The 18,620-nt window shown below is 50.8% G+C and overlaps 1 protein-coding gene across 4 annotated transcripts; it reads left to right on the forward strand.

Moving 5' to 3' along the window:
• The first annotated feature begins 5,092 nt into the window (after window positions 1-5,092).
• On the forward strand, window positions 5,093-13,268 carry LOC122377896. Of its 4 annotated transcripts, none has more exons than XR_006255933.1 (2): window positions 5,093-12,929; window positions 13,163-13,268. XR_006255933.1 is itself a non-coding variant. In XM_043358459.1 (2 exons), the coding sequence occupies exon 2, from the start codon at window positions 6,427-6,429 to the stop codon at window positions 12,094-12,096; it is 5,670 nt and encodes a 1,889-aa protein (XP_043214394.1). In that variant the 5' UTR covers window positions 5,093-5,597; window positions 5,831-6,426; the 3' UTR covers window positions 12,097-13,268. The 4 variants fall into 4 exon arrangements, 2 of the variants coding, with proteins under 2 accessions (XP_043214394.1, XP_043214396.1); XR_006255934.1 differs by having other exon boundaries at window positions 5,093-12,648; window positions 12,778-13,268; XM_043358459.1 differs by having other exon boundaries at window positions 5,093-5,597; window positions 5,831-13,268.
• Window positions 13,269-18,620: the final 5,352 nt, after the last annotated feature.

The following is an 18,620-nucleotide window of genomic DNA, read 5'->3' on the forward strand; positions in this document are numbered from 1 at the left end:
CATGAAGCAAGTGATTTGTAGTCACTTTGTAGTATAACATATCAGTCCCACGCACAAGGGGGAAAAGCTCAAAAAATTGAGCGCTCAAAAAATTGAGCGGGCCCCATTATGAAGGAATAGGCGAAACGATGGTATTTTACAATGCCTTTAGCGTCACACTACGGCAAATATCGTATCCAAATAAGGTATCAATGGCAAGAGAGAGCAACAAGGTTTCTTCTCGAACACTCGCCGTGATTATTTATATCGGTGTTTTTGGAAAGAAAATGCCCTAAAGACGTTCAACTTTTTGAGCGCCACTTGTCGTTCGGGACCGCGATACTCAATAAATTGAGCGCCACGACAGACGACAGTCAGCTGGCGCTCAAAAAATTGAGTGCCGGCCAGCATCTACACTCAATTTTTTGAGCGTTCTCCGTGACAGGTGAAGCCGGTACTGGCTGCCATTTTTGATGTTATGTTCGTTGAAATACGTTTAACTGAGTTGAAACAGAAATGCAGGAAGTTGAATGCTACGTGGTACCTAAACTTTTCACAAACCCATGGCATCATGTCACATTTTCCGCTAGTAGTTTTATCGGTCTTTCGGATTCGGCACACCTCAAATAATTATACAAGGCTTGAATAATCCGTATGAATACTGTAATTGATATTCTCTGACTGTACTGGGAGAAGGGAATACGTGAATACAGAGATATCCACCCACCCTTGAATATTGGAGAATTATAGCAGGAAAAACTGTATTGCCACGGTTACAACTTACAAGGCCATCGGCCGCAAACAAAGAAAAATACTATACAATGTGGGTTAGATTCACAAACATCATCAAGTGTGGAACACAGAGACGAGCAAAACAACATCACATTATCGCATGCCAGCCCGACCACATTGGAACCGGGTCCGGGTGACCTGCGACCGGAACCTGCGTCTTGCCAGCATACATCACAAAAGCAGGAGGCAGTGTCGTACTGCTTTGATCCAAAATATGCCATATAACAAATGATATAAACGACCTAAGCTCGGACTAAGCTTATCATTATCAAATCCTTAACATGTAAAAGACGAATGGAAACATCGAGTCTCATACCAGCAGTAGCAACGATCACAGTAGCAACATCACAAAGAACACGCGGCATTATCAGACAGCCGTTTTGTTATCGGGCCACAGGCGGCGACGGCGTGGTTGCAGACCAGCTGCGAGGTAGCGGCGTGCGGGCAAAAGGCGCGGGCACACCTCCATGTGGCCGTGCGGACAGTGCGCGGTCGGCGTCGCTTAGTGGGCGGCATCGGGCTGTCCCGGGCCGCCGAAGCCGCACAGGTTGTCGGCGCATGTGGGCGCGCGCGGTCACCACGGCCAGCTGCTCACCGCCAGCACAGACTGCGCAGCGTCGCCGCTCCGCCGGCCAGAACACGCAGACAACCCTTCTTGCAGTCGCACAACACGTCGCCAAACTCATTCACCTGCTCCACCATGTTGTTGATGTCACCGAGTCGTTCGAGTTGTGGCTCGTGCCGTCGAGCATGACCTGCCCGATCGGACACGGGTCAGCGGCTTCTGCTCCAGCGAAGTCTTCATCTTAGTGACGTCTTGCTGATCTCCACAAAGGCTGAGCAGATGACCTTACCCACAGAGACGGCCGACGTCCTCGCCAGCGACCGCTTGGTTGTGCAGACCTGCCAGAAAAAGAAAAGCTGTTTGGTGATCTCAAACGATTTTTTCTTTATGCAGTGGAACAAAACGGAAAATATGTCGTACAATTACAGGAACTAAAAAAAAGATGCAGCCTAGGTCGTCTAAAAAATGGGTGCAACATTGATAAAATTCTTCATTGAATGAATTCTGCGAATGCTTTTGATAAAATGTGTGGTGATTATAAGGAAACCACTTTACTATAAAATTGTTCAGGATTCCCTATCTGGACCTGTCAAAAAATCCTGACTGCACACCAACAATGAGCATTAAATCCAAAACCTCTACCAGGTACCTAGGGATAATTAAATTCTGATTCAGGAAAATATTTCACATCATACAAATAAAAACCTTTACTATATTGAAACTGAAAATGTGATGCTGATCCAGTGACCTAAGGGTCTCAAAGTATAATAATGAATTAATCGATTATAAATTTGGTGGTGACTGCCGACTGGCGTCTGGCGGCCTAGACCTTGAGGCTTGAAAGTGGCCTTCCTTTTCCGTTGACTCCGATCCTCCAGATGGAAATGATATAAAGGATCATTTTTATCTTATTTCATATGAGCGAGCCAGTCAGCAAAGTGGCTATCCTGTTTCAGCATTCACCCACACAATAGTTGACTGTCAGTCTGTCATGCTGTCAGTGTTGTGAAGTAATGAAGGAGTTGAGTTTTGTTGATTATAAATTGTGATGTTATGTAAAGGACTGGAAAATGAATGTGAAAACTATGGAAACATATTGGCAGAGTATTGTCACTTACTATCAGGACATATGGATAGAGAATACATTCAAATTAATAAGAAATGCCAAATATCAAGATACTCAATCACTGATAGCAGTGGACTATCATATGTTTTAATGTCATTTATATGAAAGTTAAGACTGAAACTACCTTTTACCTCATCATAACTAATGAAAAATTGTGTGAAGAAAACATTCACAGCCTCTTTGAAGCACTTAGACCACTAAAAAACAAAAATTTTCACGTAAATATGTTGTGTCTCCTTCCTTCAAAACATCATATCGGATGGCGCCACTTTCGTCGACAGTTACTTATCTGCACGCAAATCGAGGAAAACGTGAATTGATTGACGTTCACGTGTTTCCAAATTTAAAATCACAGCATATTCAAACTTTTCAGTGTACCTTTTAACATCTAAGTACAACTAAAACGATAAAAACTTACCCTCAACACAAGGACGACGACAACCACGCGACCGGAGACGTCGCGACGAAATAAACAAACGGCGCCGCCAAATGAAAAATATTCTCCGATATGGGTAATGTGAAATTGAATCGCAATCATTTTGGGTAGTATGAAAAATGCTCTTTCCAACAGAACCCTAGTAAAAAACGTGAATGGACAAAAAATAACTTTTATTTCGACATAAATATTGGCCTGTTTTTAAGTCATCCTGGTATGCCGTAAGATTTCGACCTATAAATTGGTGTTCCCCCAATCATTGAAGCTTGAGCAGTGAAAAATATGAAAGCCTAATCTGTTTTGCATCATTAGTGATTCTCCTAGGGTGTTGCCATTTCTCCCTAGGTGTTGCGAGTTGCTTTTGCAAAACGTGTTCCTGAAACGGCTCAATTTTTTGAGCCCTCAGCATTACGCCTATGGGAGCCTCTGACGGGGTGGGACTAAATGCTTACTTCGAAATCTAAGCTACGTTGCGGCATTGGCGGTTATGTGCGGCGTGTATGCCGCATGATTAGTAAGCGGCGACCACTAAATTAAAGACTCAAACGCTCCGACCGGTTCTCAATGAATAACACTGCATACCAAAAATGCCAACCGCTCTCGTCATAAGATATTCAGCTTTAAATAACTAGGATATCTACATCATCATTTTGAACCAAATTAATACTTTCAACTTAACTCACTCATTCCTTCCTTTGTTGTCTCCAAACAGTCTTTCGATTGTCTGGAAATCATCCCGTACCTGTATGCGACTGGTGCATATAAAGGCCGATAAAAGAATTTGAATAGGCTCTGGCATGCGATTTCCTGGCTACCCAAAAAAGTCTGTTTCAGTCTTGCTATCAAAACATGACCTCGCACGCACAGGGGGGGGGGGTTGATGCAACCCCCCTAAGGTTTTTCGCGAATAACTCGCTTAAAAAGCGGCTGATCGCGACGAAACTTTCAGTACCCTCGCATTGATCAATTTAACACCCATCCTGAAAATTTCATGACCCTGACCCAAATGACCTTTGACCTGTGGGCTGTGACCTACTTTTCGAGACCATGTTTGGCCGGAACCGCGATTCAGCGTATGTCGGCTCGCATTAGCAGCGCGTTTGCAGTCTTTTCGTGGTTTCAAGCGTTCAAACATGTGATATGATGTTGCCCCCATGCATTAGGGTGGGTGTCAAGGTCACCTGAAGGTCAGGTCAGGTCATTGACCTTTGGTGACCTCGGTTCACTTTTTCGAGTTTGACATGTTTCTAGGTCAGTTTTTTCGAGCTGAATTCGAATTAAGCAACCACATGAACGTTTACAAAGTAGTTTTGGTGCCTTCGTAACCTGTTACGAGGCTGTCAGAGGCGGTTGACACCTACTACAAATACCTGGCAGGACCTCTACTGGTTGACCTGACCTGACCTAACCCGACCTGGCCTAAATGAATGAAGACATCATCTGTGATCAAAACTAGCATGATATTCGTGATCAGCACCCCGAAAAACCCCATAGCAGCCACACTACGACGTTCTAACAGGTCCCAATTTTCCCGCCTTTTGGGTCATTGACCTGACCTGGAAGGTCAACCAATGACCTAGGACCTTAAAATTGGGTATCATCGGCTTTCTCTCGTCACGGGCAACACGCTCGTTTTTTCCGCGAAGCTCTAGCTTGATCAGGAGCGAAACGGCAAGGGGTTATACCTTATACGTTCGCGGCTGAGTATTAATTTGGTTCAAAACAATGATGTAGATAAGTTAGTTATTTAAATCTAAATATCCTATGACGAGAGCGATGGACATTTTTGGTATGCAGTGTTATCCATTGAAAACAGGTCAAAGCTATTGAATTTTTAATATAGTGGTCGCCGCTTACTAATCATGCGGCATACACGCCGCACATAACCGCCAATGCCGCAACGCAGCTTAGATTTCGAAGTAAGCATTTAGTCTCACCCCCTCTGACGTCACACGCTCAATATTTTGAGCGCTCAATAATTTGAGCTTTTCCCCCTTGTGCGTGGGACTGATATGCGCATTTTATGTATTAATTTACTAATTTACTCAAGAACGGCTTCAGTGGAAAATGGGAAGGTCAATTGTATCAGTGGCGGCGGAAGGTAATTTTGGATGGGGGTGCAAAGTTTTCTCAAGGGGCCCCTCTGGAAGTTTTGGGCCCCCCATTCATTTCTTTTTTTTTTGATTGTGTTAATGGCGCCCGCGGTCCGCATTGAATCCCTCACCCTTCCTTTGATGCCACACGTCAGCAGCTCTAGCTGAGTCGGACTTGCACCTCTAGCTGAGTCGGGCGAGTGCCGATGTGGCAGCTGGCCGCGGTCACGTGACCGAGCGTGACCCTTGTGCGGGCCGAGTAGAGGGCGTTGTTTTGTGCCCGGTGTGCTGAGGGGCGGACGTGTGAGCTGGAGCTGCGCGAAATGTAAGTGGATTCTGTATTTGAATTATACTTTGTTCTTTCTTGATATTGCTATAAACATGCTGATCGATTCATTAACGTAATATAGTTGTTTGTTCGAGTTTGATTTATGTACGTGTTTACTTTCGCTAGGCAGAGTGAGCACCGCGGAGTCGGGCTGCTCGTGAGTCCGGGGATGTTTGGCGGCCGAGCTGTGGCTGTGGGTTCCCCCGTGACGGACCGTGTGGACGGAGCGATCTTCGTGATGAGATCGACTTGTTGAGCGCCGGAGACGTGAACAGCCGGTATGTTTAACGTTGCGTCTGATTTACTGTACGAAATTGCCCGAATTGTTAAGTGTTAATTAATCGAGTAAATGATAGCGCTAATAGTAACTTTGGTTCTAGAATTGCAGCAATATTTATTTCATGTTATGTTCAATGCACGGCTCACAATATGTCGTTTTGTTCGGACATGTCGATTGTGGACGTGATTGTGTACTGACCGGTGCATTGTCTGTGTGTTTGTGTCCGGGCAGTAACGGACAGTTTCGGACTGCCTCGAGAGCTGCAGACGAATAGAGGTCCAGTTGACGGCACAGCGTTTTTGACTACGAGGGCGCTCGGTTTGGCCCACGGCTGAGGCCGTGGCGGCTACAGTTACGGCTGAGTCTTCATCAGCCACGCCCGTCTGCGTCCGTCGGCTTCTCTGCTGCGCTGCGGTTGAGGACACCAGCCCGCGGCCGAGTGAGACTGTCTCCGATCGTGGGTGAGTGATTCTGGCAACGTGCCAGGTCGGAAGGACGATAGAAGCCGGGTGGCCTGTCGCCTCTGGTGACTGTGCGCGGTGGCTGCGAGCACTAGCCCGAGGCTACAGTGGCTCGTGCCCGGGGCTACAGGTGATTGTGCTTCACTGTGTTTGGGGCGCCAGGGAGTAGGGGTCGGTCAGCTCCGCCGTGAGCAGTTGGGCTGTTGATAAGCGATGGACGCCGGGTCTGGGGTGGTGTGTATTGTGTGTGCACTACGCTAGTAATATCGTTAGTGTTTAAGTAGTAGTATTAGTGTTTAAGGTGTGTGTTTATTTATTTGTGATTGCACAGGTTGTGTTATGCGGAGTAGGTGTTTAGAATAGCTGATGTGGCTTAATCCTGGATCCTTGTTCGTAATTCTCCTCATCTTTTTGTCCTCTGCTTTCACAATGGCACCTACCAGGGAAGATTTGAACAGGCTAAAACTGACCGAGTTACAGAGAGAGCTAGAGTCTAGGGGACTTGATATCACAGGTAAGAAGAACGAGTTAGTGGATAGGCTGTTTGAGGCACTGATAGAATCAGAGACGCCCCCTCCAGCGCAGAAGGAAAGTCCTCAAATGCCCCTTGTGGCACCCGAGTCGGGATCTGCGGTTCCTGATGCTTCCCTACTCTTAGCTCGTTTAAGAATTATCCAGGAGAGACAGCTGGTTGAGCAGGAGAGGATTTCAGTTAGGGCAAAGGCAGAGCAGGATGATTCGAGACTTCAGGCTCGATCGGAGCAGTTGCAGATAGAGTTGCAACTTGCTGAAGTGGGTCACTATGACGAAGCTGCCCTTGAGCCCCTGAGGGTTTCTACAGCTAGTCAGGCTCCGCAGTCAGAGTCCGCGAGTGCACTGTCCTCGCAGGTGAGGCGTGCTCTGCTCCCTCCCACGGAGCTACGTCCATTCACAGGTAACGTGGAAGATTTTCGTTTATTTATGAGCGCCTTCGAGGCTCGTGTTGCCAGTAAGACTGATGATCAGGAGGAACTTTTATTTTATTTGGAACAGTTCACTAGCGGGAAACCGAACCAGCTGGTGAGGAGCTGTCTTCATCTGGGTGCTGCTGGATTCGTTGAGGCCAAGCAGTTACTCGAGACGCGGTACGGTAACACAATATGTTTAGTTGACTCATACGTTGAGAAGGTAAAGGGGTGGTCTCGGATCCTACCCGGAGATGTAGAATCACTGGACAAGTTTGTTCTGTTTCTGACGGAGGTAAAGAACGCCGTATCTGGCGTAGCTTTGAGTGAATTCGAACATCCATCAACTCTCCGCCTGATAGTTTCTAAAGTTCCTCCTCACCTGCAGGATCGGTGGCTTAGAGAAGTAGACCGCCTATGCCAGGAGGGGCGCGCTGTCAGGTTTTCCGATTTAGTTAAGTTTTTGGCCGCTGAGGTTCGGGTCAAGAAGAATCCGCTTTTTGGCCTTCGTTCTGCCAATGCTGACCGCCGGCCGGAGGCTCCTGGTGGACCTCGGAGGCACACGGTCAATGTGGCGCACGTGACAGCGCCGGGGGATCAGCGCTGCGTCTACTGTGGCGGTCCCCACAGTGTGGCGGACTGTGAGGTGCTGAGGATGAGGCCGTGGGTCGAGCGGCGAAAGGTCTTTATGCAGCATAAGTTATGTTTTGGGTGCCTAAAGGTGGGGCACCAGGTTCGGTCCTGCCGGCGGCCGCTGGTCTGCGGCGTCTGTGGCGGGCTCCATCCCTCTGTCATGCATGGCGAACCGGGCGGGGGACCGGCACCACCTTGGGTTTCAGGCTCTCGGCCGGATCAGTGGCATCAGCGGCCGAGTCCTCGCGGTAGTACGTCTCAGAGGATGCAGCCAGGTGACATGATTCCGCCCGGCGGAGTCGGGACAGCGGTGGTTCCGCACCGCGGCGGCGCGGGTCCGCCCATGAGTGCGCCGGTGGCGCCGCCTGCTGGTGCGGCGGTGGCGACACCTGTTGGTACGGCGATGGCGCAGTCCGCCGCGGCGGCGGGGTCTGCATCGCGCGGTGGATCCGCAGGCGCTGTTGTAAGTGCAAGCCTTGGACTGCAGGGTGTAGGTCGCACGGCCCTCCCTGTAGTTGCGGTGCGGCTTCGTGCTCCAACAGGCAAAGTGATCGTGACGAATGGTTTTTTTGATCAAGGGTCGTCGGGAAGCTTCCTGACTGAGCGACTCGCAGAGCGTTTGGGAGTGCAAACTGAGCGCACGACCATCTCTATCGAGACCGTGGGTAACGATAGGAGGAGCATGTCCACTTCGATAGCTCCAGGGTTAGAAGTAAGCGCTCTAAACGGCGGTGAGTTTCACCCTCTACCGCCACTATTGACTATTGAAGCGCTTCCGGTCACCCAGGCCGACCGATGTCAGGGAAGTGAGCTAAAGGCTGCGTCCCACCTGGACGGTGTAGAGCTTCACGAGCTGGATGTACCGGTGGAAGTTCTGATCGGTTCTAACTGTGCCGAACTGATTGTGGCGAGAGAGGTTCGTTCTCCTCCCCAGGGCGAGACTGGTCTGTGTGCTGTGCGAACTGTACTGGGCTGGTATGTGATGGGACCGGTCCGGGAAGCCACCGGTTCGGGAGAGAGGTTCACGGTGAACTTTCTGAGGGTGCAGGAGATGTCTGTTTCTGACCATGACGCTGAGGATAGTTTGTACAGGAAGATGTATGATAATGACTTCAAGGATTTGTCTGACGATCGTGAGTGCTTCTCTGTGGAAGATCACGAGTGGCTCGCTGATGTTCTGCCCCGAGTGAGGAGAGATGATGATGGATTTTTTGAGGTTCCTCTCCCTAAGAGGGATTTCGGTGCGCTGCCTGACAGCATGCCGGTGGCGTCAAAGCGTTTGGACTCACTGAGGAAGCGTTTCAATGCAGACCCAAAGTACTTTGACGCGTACAGACGTGTCATTTCCTCACTGGCGGAGGATGGATACGCAGTTCTGGTGCCAGAGGGAGATAATGGGGGTCATCCGATCTGGTATCTCCCTCATCACGGCGTCTTTGAACCGGAAAAAGGTAAACTGCGTGTGGTGTTTGACTGCGCGGCCAAGAGTCGTGGGGTCTGCTTGAATGACCTGTTGAAGAAGGGACCGGTGCTGTCAAACTCCCTCTTGGGAGTACTTTGTCGTTTCCGTGAAGGAACGGTCGCATTCACATGCGACATCCAGTCAATGTTCCATAGAGTCCATGTGCCCATCTGTGACTCTGACCTACTGAGGTTTCTGTGGTTTAAAGACGACAATCCTGACGGTGAGGTAGTCGTGTGGAAAATGAGGTCTCATGTTTTCGGAGCCCTGTCCAGCAGCAGTGTGGCCAGCCTGGCACTGACCTGCTGCGCTGAGGAGGGTCGGCTGCGGCATCCTGAGGCCGCCGACGCTCTGCTTCGGAAAACATATGTCGATGATACCCTTTGTTCCACAAATTCTGTCGAAAGCGCAGTTCAGCTAGCGCGTGACCTGAAAGACTTGTGCAAAAACGGAGCGTTCAACTTGACAAAGTTCTCAAGCAACAGTTCTGAGTTTCTTAAGGAGATCCCTGTCGGTGACAGGGCAAAAAATGTGAAGACTTTAGACCTGGACAGGGACACTCTGGGTACCGAGCGTGCGTTAGGCCTGAAGTGGTCTATCGTAGACGACTCGTTCTGCTTCCAATTCTGCAACAAGCAGAAACCTGCGACAAGGCGCGGTCTGCTGTCGACAGTCAGCTCGGTGTTTGACCCGCTGGGAATTGTCTCTCCGGTGACTCTGTTGGGCCGAGTGCTGCTACAGAAACTGTGCCTGCTCTCCTGTGGCTGGGATGATCCGCTCCCTAGTCCGCTGGCGGAGGACTGGCAAGAATGGCTGGACCGAGCCAGCGAGCTTGACAATGTTCAGCTGAGGAGGTGCACCGTCGGCCCTCCCGGGAAGGTGTTGAACAGTCAGCTGCATGTGTTTGCTGATGCGAGTGAGACGGCATACTCCGCCGTGGGTTACCTGAGAAGAGAGATTCTTACCCCTGAGGGACAGGTCGAACGTTTTGTGACTTTTTTGATGGGAAAGGCACTAGTAAATCCCGTTCGTTTTGTGTCGGTGCCACGACTAGAGCTGGCTGCAGCGGTGCTGGCAGTTAAGGTGAGGAGACTGCTGGTGAGAGAGTTGGATGCCACATTTGATTCATTTCACATGTGGACCGACAGCACGGTGGTCCTGAGCTTCATCCGGAACCGAACCACACGGTTCAAGACGTATGTGGCGAACCGGCTCGCCTACATACATGATGGTTCAGAGGTGGCCGAGTGGGCGCACGTGCCATCCAAGTTGAACCCTGCCGATGTAGGTTCTCGTGGCTGTTATCCTTCAGGTCTGGGACCGTGGCTGAGGGGACCTGAGTTTTTGGATGGTGAGGCTGGTGGCTGGCCCTCAGACCCAGCTGTTCACGCTGAGATCCCTCCGATTGAGGTGAAGTCCGCTCCAGTGACAGTGGCTCTGGTGTCTGCCGGCACCGGACAGAAGGGTCCAACGGACGCTCTAATCAGTCATTTTTCGTCCTTTGACAGACTCAAACGGGCGGTGGCATGGTATCGGAGGTTCTTCTGTGTCATCCGGAATGGTTCATTTCGCAGGTGGTGCATGACCCGCCGAAGGGGGCTTCGGCGGCGTGACCACGTTGGTGAGGCCTCTCTGGTTGTGTCCGACCTGCATGAGGCAGAGCGTGCGATCTTGCGGCACGTCCAGCGGGAACTCCCCGAATTTCCTGGTAGAGACTGTGACGATGGTCCAACTGAAGTGAGTTCGAGTAGTCCTCTGAGAAAGTTACGGCCGACCATGCAGAGTGGTCTGCTGGTGGTTGGTGGTAGGCTGTCTCGATCTGATTGTGTCTCTGAGAGTGAGAAACACCCGGTGATTCTCCCCCGGGATAGTCACGTGACACGATTGGTGATCAGAGAGGCTCACCAGAGAGTTGGTCACGGGGGGAGAGACCACACTTTTTGGGACCTGAGACGTAAGTTTTGGGTCATTGGAGCGGGAACAGAGGTCCGGAGGTTGATCCGATCTTGTGTGGTGTGTAGACGGGTAAATGCCCGTCCCCAGCATCAACTGATGGCTGAGCTGCCTCGGGAGCGCGTCTCGGCAGACGCGCCGGCGTTCTCGTCGGTGATGCTGGATGTCTTCGGACCAGTGTTGGTCAAGACTGGACGGATTGAGCGAAAACGGTATGGACTTATGTGTGTCTGTACGATGACACGAGCTGTTCATGTGGAAATTCTGAGTTCATTGAGTTCTGATTCACTTATCAATGCCATTCGACGCATCAGTGCTCGAAGAGGCCAGATCACCCAAATCCGAAGTGATATGGGAACGAACTTGACTGGCGCCGATCGCGAACTCCGTGAGGCGCTGAGAGAGGTTCGCCAGAGTGATCTGCAGCGCGCAGCGCTGAAGCAGGGTATCGATTGGAGTTTCAACCCTCCCACTGCTTCTCACTACGCTGGTGGTGTCGAAAGACAGATCCGGACGTTTCGTAAAATCTGGCGATCTATGCCTACTCAGCGCGTAGATGACGAAACGCTCAGTACCTTGTTCTGTGAAATCGAGTCGATCATGAACAGTCGCCCGTTGACATACGTGTCGACGGCCTCGGGTCAGGTGGAACCCCTGACGCCGGGTCACCTGTTATTCCTGAGGGGTTGCGTCGGACCCATTCCTGGTGAGTTTTCTGAGGCCGACTCACTGCCGCGCCGCCGATGGCGTCATGTACAGTATTTGGCTCAGGAGTTCTGGCACCGCTGGAAGCGGGAGTATTTGTTATCACTGCAGACGCGACAGAAGTGGACGCGTACTGCCACGAACCTGGGACCGGGTGATATTGTTTTGTTAGTAGATCAAGATGTACCTAGAGGTAAGTGGAGGATGGGAAAGATAGTTAAAGTTTTTCCCAGCCGGGACGGGCTGGTTCGAAAGGCTCTGGTCAAAACGTCTACGTCGGAATACCTGAGGCCAATCCATAAGATGGTCCTGATCAGCACGGAGTCTGATCTGCGGTAGACGTGCAGTGTCCGCGTCCCATTGTGGGTATTGGTTTGAACGGACCTGCAGCTGTAGTGTACGATATGTAGGCAAACATCAGGTGAGTGACTTATGTAGAATTCGTGTAGTTAAGTTTTAGTGGGTAAGTGCAGTGTCCCAACGGGATAATTGTTAATTGTTTGCTAGTTGTTAGATAAGTAAGGCCGTCAGGATGTTGTTTTGAACTGATGCAGCTGTTAGCTCGTTAAGTCCGTAAACCACTGATGGTGATTTGACTTTGATCGGGCGCCGTGTTCTGTTAGTTCGGCCGCCCTTGCTCCGGTCGTCCGAAGGGGGGAGTGTTAATGGCGCCCGCGGTCCGCATTGAATCCCTCACCCTTCCTTTGATGCCACACGTCAGCAGCTCTAGCTGAGTCGGACTTGCACCTCTAGCTGAGTCGGGCGAGTGCCGATGTGGCAGCTGGCCGCGGTCACGTGACCGAGCGTGACCCTTGTGCGGGCCGAGTAGAGGGCGTTGTTTTGTGCCCGGTGTGCTGAGGGGCGGACGTGTGAGCTGGAGCTGCGCGAAATGTAAGTGGATTCTGTATTTGAATTATACTTTGTTCTTTCTTGATATTGCTATAAACATGCTGATCGATTCATTAACGTAATATAGTTGTTTGTTCGAGTTTGATTTATGTACGTGTTTACTTTCGCTAGGCAGAGTGAGCACCGCGGAGTCGGGCTGCTCGTGAGTCCGGGGATGTTTGGCGGCCGAGCTGTGGCTGTGGGTTCCCCCGTGACGGACCGTGTGGACGGAGCGATCTTCGTGATGAGATCGACTTGTTGAGCGCCGGAGACGTGAACAGCCGGTATGTTTAACGTTGCGTCTGATTTACTGTACGAAATTGCCCGAATTGTTAAGTGTTAATTAATCGAGTAAATGATAGCGCTAATAGTAACTTTGGTTCTAGAATTGCAGCAATATTTATTTCATGTTATGTTCAATGCACGGCTCACAATATGTCGTTTTGTTCGGACATGTCGATTGTGGACGTGATTGTGTACTGACCGGTGCATTGTCTGTGTGTTTGTGTCCGGGCAGTAACGGACAGTTTCGGACTGCCTCGAGAGCTGCAGACGAATAGAGGTCCAGTTGACGGCACAGCGTTTTTGACTACGAGGGCGCTCGGTTTGGCCCACGGCTGAGGCCGTGGCGGCTACAGATTGATTATTATTGATTTATGAAAAACGAAGATTTTGGAAAACTATCCCCATACACATAAGTTCTGTAAAAGGTTTGAAATTGCAGTGTGCCTACCTATTTCAAAAAATGAAAGCATAAAGAAGCAAATGCAGCTAGTTTTTTTTCTAATTTTTTATCGGCTAATCTTTTTACGGAGCGAGCGAAGCGAGCGTAGTCTTTCCTTAGATTAACGGAAATTTCTGAGTATGAGCGGCCGGCCGGCCGTGGTCACGATTCTGCGACGCTTATATCTCAGCAACCACTTGACCGATTTACACGCGGTAATTTTTGTAGGGTAGCTTCATTCCTTCTACCAAGTATTGGACTATTCACGATGCATGTGGGTGACCCCTTATGCACGTGCCACGTGCAAAACGAAGAGGTGTCACTTTTGTAATTGTTGCGATATCTCGGTAACTACTTGGCCGATTGCGCTGAAAGTTGGCATGTAGGTAGGTACCCACTAGGCAATGCATATCCATGTGCCAGAATTGGGGTGCTGCTGCACGTGCGCACGTGCAGGGGTCGATTCCAGATCTCGAGAACGGCTGGACCGATGGCACTCAAATTTGGCACGTGGTTAGGGACCGGTTAGTAGGGTGCCGTGCAAAAGTCAGTTGGGACCCATTTTGCACGTGCGCACGTGCAGGGTGCCGCTTCCAGATCTCGAGAACGGCTGGGCCGATTGTGCTCAAATTTGGCACATCGCTAGAGACCGGTTAGTAGGGTGCCGTGCACAAGTCAGCTGGAGGTACCCCGTCGAAATTTCGCACGTGCAAGGCTCACCCTCTCGCTCGCTCCGTTAGTCGCCCCAAAAGGCGTTATACTGGTAGTCTAGCCACCACCCGCAGCCACCACCCGCAGCGTCTCAAGCCACTTTCTGGATCCGCAGTGAACGATTGAGGGCCCTACGAGACCGTTCCAAGAAGACCGTGCTTAGAAGCCCCTTGGAAACCGACCACATAAAGACTCCTCCAGAGACCTACATGACTCCCCAGACTGAATGAGCCCTCCGATCAGGGTCGGTCCCTTGAAAGTTGCTGAAAGGTTTCAGAAGGAAGTATAGGCCCGAAAGTCTTTTGAGGGCTCTCAGAAACCGGCATCGGACCCCAAAAAAACCTGTATGGAGGCCCTCCAAAGCCGGGATGGAGGCCACAGGAGCCGATGCTTAGCCTAAAGAGAGTATGGATGACTGAATAGGGGAAAGGGGGTCTCAGTGTCAGTGGGGCCTTCAGGGGCAAGCGTTTGAGCCCCAAAAGTATGTGTGGGGTCTTAGAGGCAGGTAGACCCCTGGGGTATATGCACGGGGTCCCAGGAGCTCGCGTGTGAGCCCAAATATCCGGCTGGTTGCTACTAGAACCAGCATGGGGATTCTTAGAAGCCGCGTAGACCCACATTTCATGGGTCATGAGTCCCAAGAGTCGATGTAGGGGCCATAAAAGCCGGTGTAGGGCCCATGGCCCCCATAAGTTCCGATATTGAGACTCTCAGAGGCCGGCGACGGGGCATCAAGAGCAGATAAAGTGCCTCAACAAGCCAACATGGGGCCTGAGAATCATTGTGGAATTCTGGGAGCCTGCGTGAGCTCTCGGAGACATTCGTATTTCGTAAGGTCCACAAAGGTCGTTGAGCCCTCTGAATCTGAACTCTGCGGGGCCCTCAGATGCCAGCATGTCTCCTGGCACCTGCCTGCGTTAAGTTGAGGCCCTCCGAGGCCGTCGTAGGGTTCTTCAGAGGCCAGCGTTGGCCCTTGAAGCCTTCGTTAGGCCCTAGAAGCCGTCAAGAGGGCCCTCAGAGGTCAGCATGGCCCCTGGAGCCTGCCTGCGTCGAGGCCCTCAGAGGCCGTCGTGGGGCCCTCAGCCGCCAGCGTGGGCCTTTGGAGCTTCCGTTGGGTCTTAGAGACCATCGTGAGGGTTCAGAGAGGTCGTCGTCAGGGCCCTCAGCCCCTTAGGGACCATCCTGGGGTCCTCAGAAGTTGTCGTGAGGACCCTCAGAAGCCTTCGAGAGGATCATCAGAGGTCGTCATGAGGGTCCATGGCCATAGTGAGAGTCTTCATGGGCCCTCAGATACCTTTGCAGGGCTCTCAGAGGCCTTGGTAAGAACGCTAGAGGCCATCGTTAGGGCCCTCAATAGACCGTTGCAGGCCCCCAGATGCCAGCATAGCCCCTGCAGCCTGGCTGTGTTGGGGCTCTCAGAGGCCGTCGCTGGGCCGTCTGAAGCCAAATGGGCCCTCAGACTTGAGTTGGGTCTAGAGCCGTCACGAGGGCCCTCAGCGACCGTCGTAGAGGCCCTCAGAGGCCAGCGGGGCACCTGGAGTCCTGTGGGACCCTCAGCGGTCGTCATTAGGGCCCTTGGTGGTCGTTATAGGGCCCCAGGGGACAGAGGTCGTCGTGAGAGCCCTCAGGGATCATCGTAAGGGCCCTCAGAGGCCGTCATAGGGGCCATCAGAGGCCAGCGTGGCCCCTTGAGTCTCCTTGGGGCCCTGGAGTCTCTGTGGGACCCTCAGCGGTCGTCATGAGGGCCCTTAGTGGCCGTTGTAGGGCCCCAGGGGACAGAGGTCATCGTGGAAGCCCTTAGAGATCATCATAAAAGGGCCCTATGAGGCCATCGTGGGGGCCCTCAGATGCCGCATGGAGCATCAAACGCGGCTCGGGACACTTCTAGCCGGTGTGGGGGCCCCAAAGACTAGCATGGGGCTCTCCTGACCATAATTGGACATCCCGGATGATTCCACATCAGTGTTCGTTTCCCGATCACTGGTTTTCAGAAGAAAACGTATTGGATGGTGCGACGGGCCTCTTGTACGGATTTTGGGGGTGCAAAAAGATATGTTTGCACCCCCATGTTTTTCGATGGGGGTGCAGCTGCACCCCCTGCACCCCCTATTCCGCCGCCACTGAATTGTATTCTGCAGTCGTCAGCGGGGTATATCAATATTGGTTGTCGGTAGGTATAGGTATTGAATGTAGGTATAGGACTAGACAGCTCGGATGCTGATGCCTATTGCCTACTGGCATTTCTTCGTTCGCACAATTCTACGTTTCGTTGTCATTAAATGATATGGAAGCAGCTTTCCTATTATAAGGAAGCTTTTGGCTCATCTTGTTTTCGCCGGTGTCATAAATCTGAAGCCAATTTACGCTGAATGCTCTAATTTGGAGACTTGGTCGTAGTCTAGCGTCATCTATAACTAAGCATAGTTCCACGCGTAAGTATAGGTGTCGCCACCTCATCGTTTGCTCAAATCCCCTAAAACCTTTATACCTCGAAAACCTATATACCCTGCCTAAAACATTCTACAAGTACAGTCTACACTTTTGCTAACGTTGGTCAGGTGTGCAGGGTGGCTACATGAACCCATTTTTCGGTTTGCGCCTTTCCTTCCAGCGTTAGCAGATGGGCTCTATATGAACTGGGCCCTGGACCCTGGTCCTATACACGGCCTTGGGTCCGGTGACCGGTGCCCGGTGGGACAGGCCATCCAGCCAGCCGCTCAAGTTCAATCGGTAACTAGCTAGAGCCTAGAGAGGCATGCTTCTGGTTCCTTACTCGGTGACTGGTGAGGTGACTCGACTCAGACTGTTCGTCACCGTTCCCTTTTGTCTATCCTCGGAACTATCAAATCCTTCGCTGCGCCTCAAGCACCCTATTCCGGGCTGGACGGTCACCTTTACCCAACGTGAGTCGCTCCTCAGGGGATGCTCACGTATACGGTGAAGTGACTGTTGGCGGGGTGCAGGTCCACGTGGCGAGCACAGCCCCGTCGGTAAACCAGGGTGCCCCCTTGACCAATGTCTCCCCCTAATTCCCATAATGTTCCCGGCTCCCGGCTCCGCGAAGGTCTGCTTAAACTGAACGAAAGGGCCTAACCCTACAAAAAATACAAACAAATAGACCATGACCCTAAGGGCAAGGAAGTGTGGCAAATGATCAAAATAATTGGTCTCGAATACAGAGGGGAGAAGACATGATATTGAGCTGTAACATGAATACGAGTGACAGGTACTACCTATATTTGAAAGTAAGTGACAGCTTGGTATAAATCATCACACCCACGGATCACAAGCTTATCAGTAAATAAATAAGCTAATCAGAGTACCTACATTAGGCTTATCAGAAAAAAAGCTTATCAAAGTAAATTTCAGTCAGCGTGTTGGATCTTATAATAGCTTATACCTCATCATTTTCGGACCCTGCGACCCAATGGAATATGCAATATGCATCCTTGTATCAACTATCGCCGATGTACCGTCGAACTGGCTCCTGTATCTAATGAGGCCCCATGAGTGACCCCAATGTATCAGGTAGGTATACACTATGTCCTTGTGATGTCCCGGATGGCACTTACCTACATATATGTGCATGCAGAATCCAACGGACTCTGCTCTGGTGCTGCCAGTTTTATATTGGATGACTTTCCTGGTCCTATTGAGCACCGTTCAACTTGCACGGTTTGATATTGCTATGCTTCTCCGTTTGAAAAGCCCACCGACTGAACCACGACTCGACATAATGACGCCCGAGACAACGGGATGCGTCGTCCGCTCCTCCGAGCACCACATTGGCGATGTGTTGTGATGCGGACTGGGTATTTTGGCCATTTTACGGTTCGACTCATTTTCACCGGGGTGTCACTTACGCTTTGTTATGCAGCCCATGGTAATACACCTGTAACCAATACAGTTACACTGAGAAGATTAAAGGTTAAACCATCTCACACCGGCTCTAATCGATGATTGATTTGACAGAAACCGGCTCAGATAAGAAGAATCAATCATGTACTCATCACGCGCGGTTAGATGATAGCGTCCCTCCACCGTTTTTCAGGAATGCATTAGTGGGGAGCGGACAGAACACAGGAGTGGCGAGCACCGGCTCCCCGCTCCGACAAGCAGCCAGACCATTAACCACTTAGAGGTGAGTTTACGCCGTACTGCGCCGGGAGCATCGACATGCAACGGTGACTGAGGGACGGGTGTACTAAAAAGTAGCCGGTGTGATTGTGGGTAATAAAACAGCAAACACCTACTCAACAACCTTCGGTAGGGTTTTATTCATACTGCGAGGTCACTAGTTTAACAAAATTTTACCTAAACCTGAATGTCATGGTGTGCGGTTTTAAACGATGCGGCATAGTTGGAGATTTGAGCAGCTGTTGTCTTCGGTATCCCGCAATCGATGAGATTAAATTACAGTTTTAAGTTGTTGATTTATTTTAAGCAGTAAATATTGAACCACTCAAGAACAATGACAGCTTTCTGGACTCCTAAACATACATGTATACGGTCGAATGCAAGTACGAAAAAAAAACGCCGC

This window comes from Amphibalanus amphitrite, unplaced genomic scaffold (genome assembly GCF_019059575.1).
Source record: "Amphibalanus amphitrite isolate SeventyFive unplaced genomic scaffold, NRLGWU_Aamphi_draft 000052F_arrow, whole genome shotgun sequence".
In the NCBI taxonomy this organism is placed as follows: domain Eukaryota; kingdom Metazoa; phylum Arthropoda; class Thecostraca; order Balanomorpha; family Balanidae; genus Amphibalanus; species Amphibalanus amphitrite.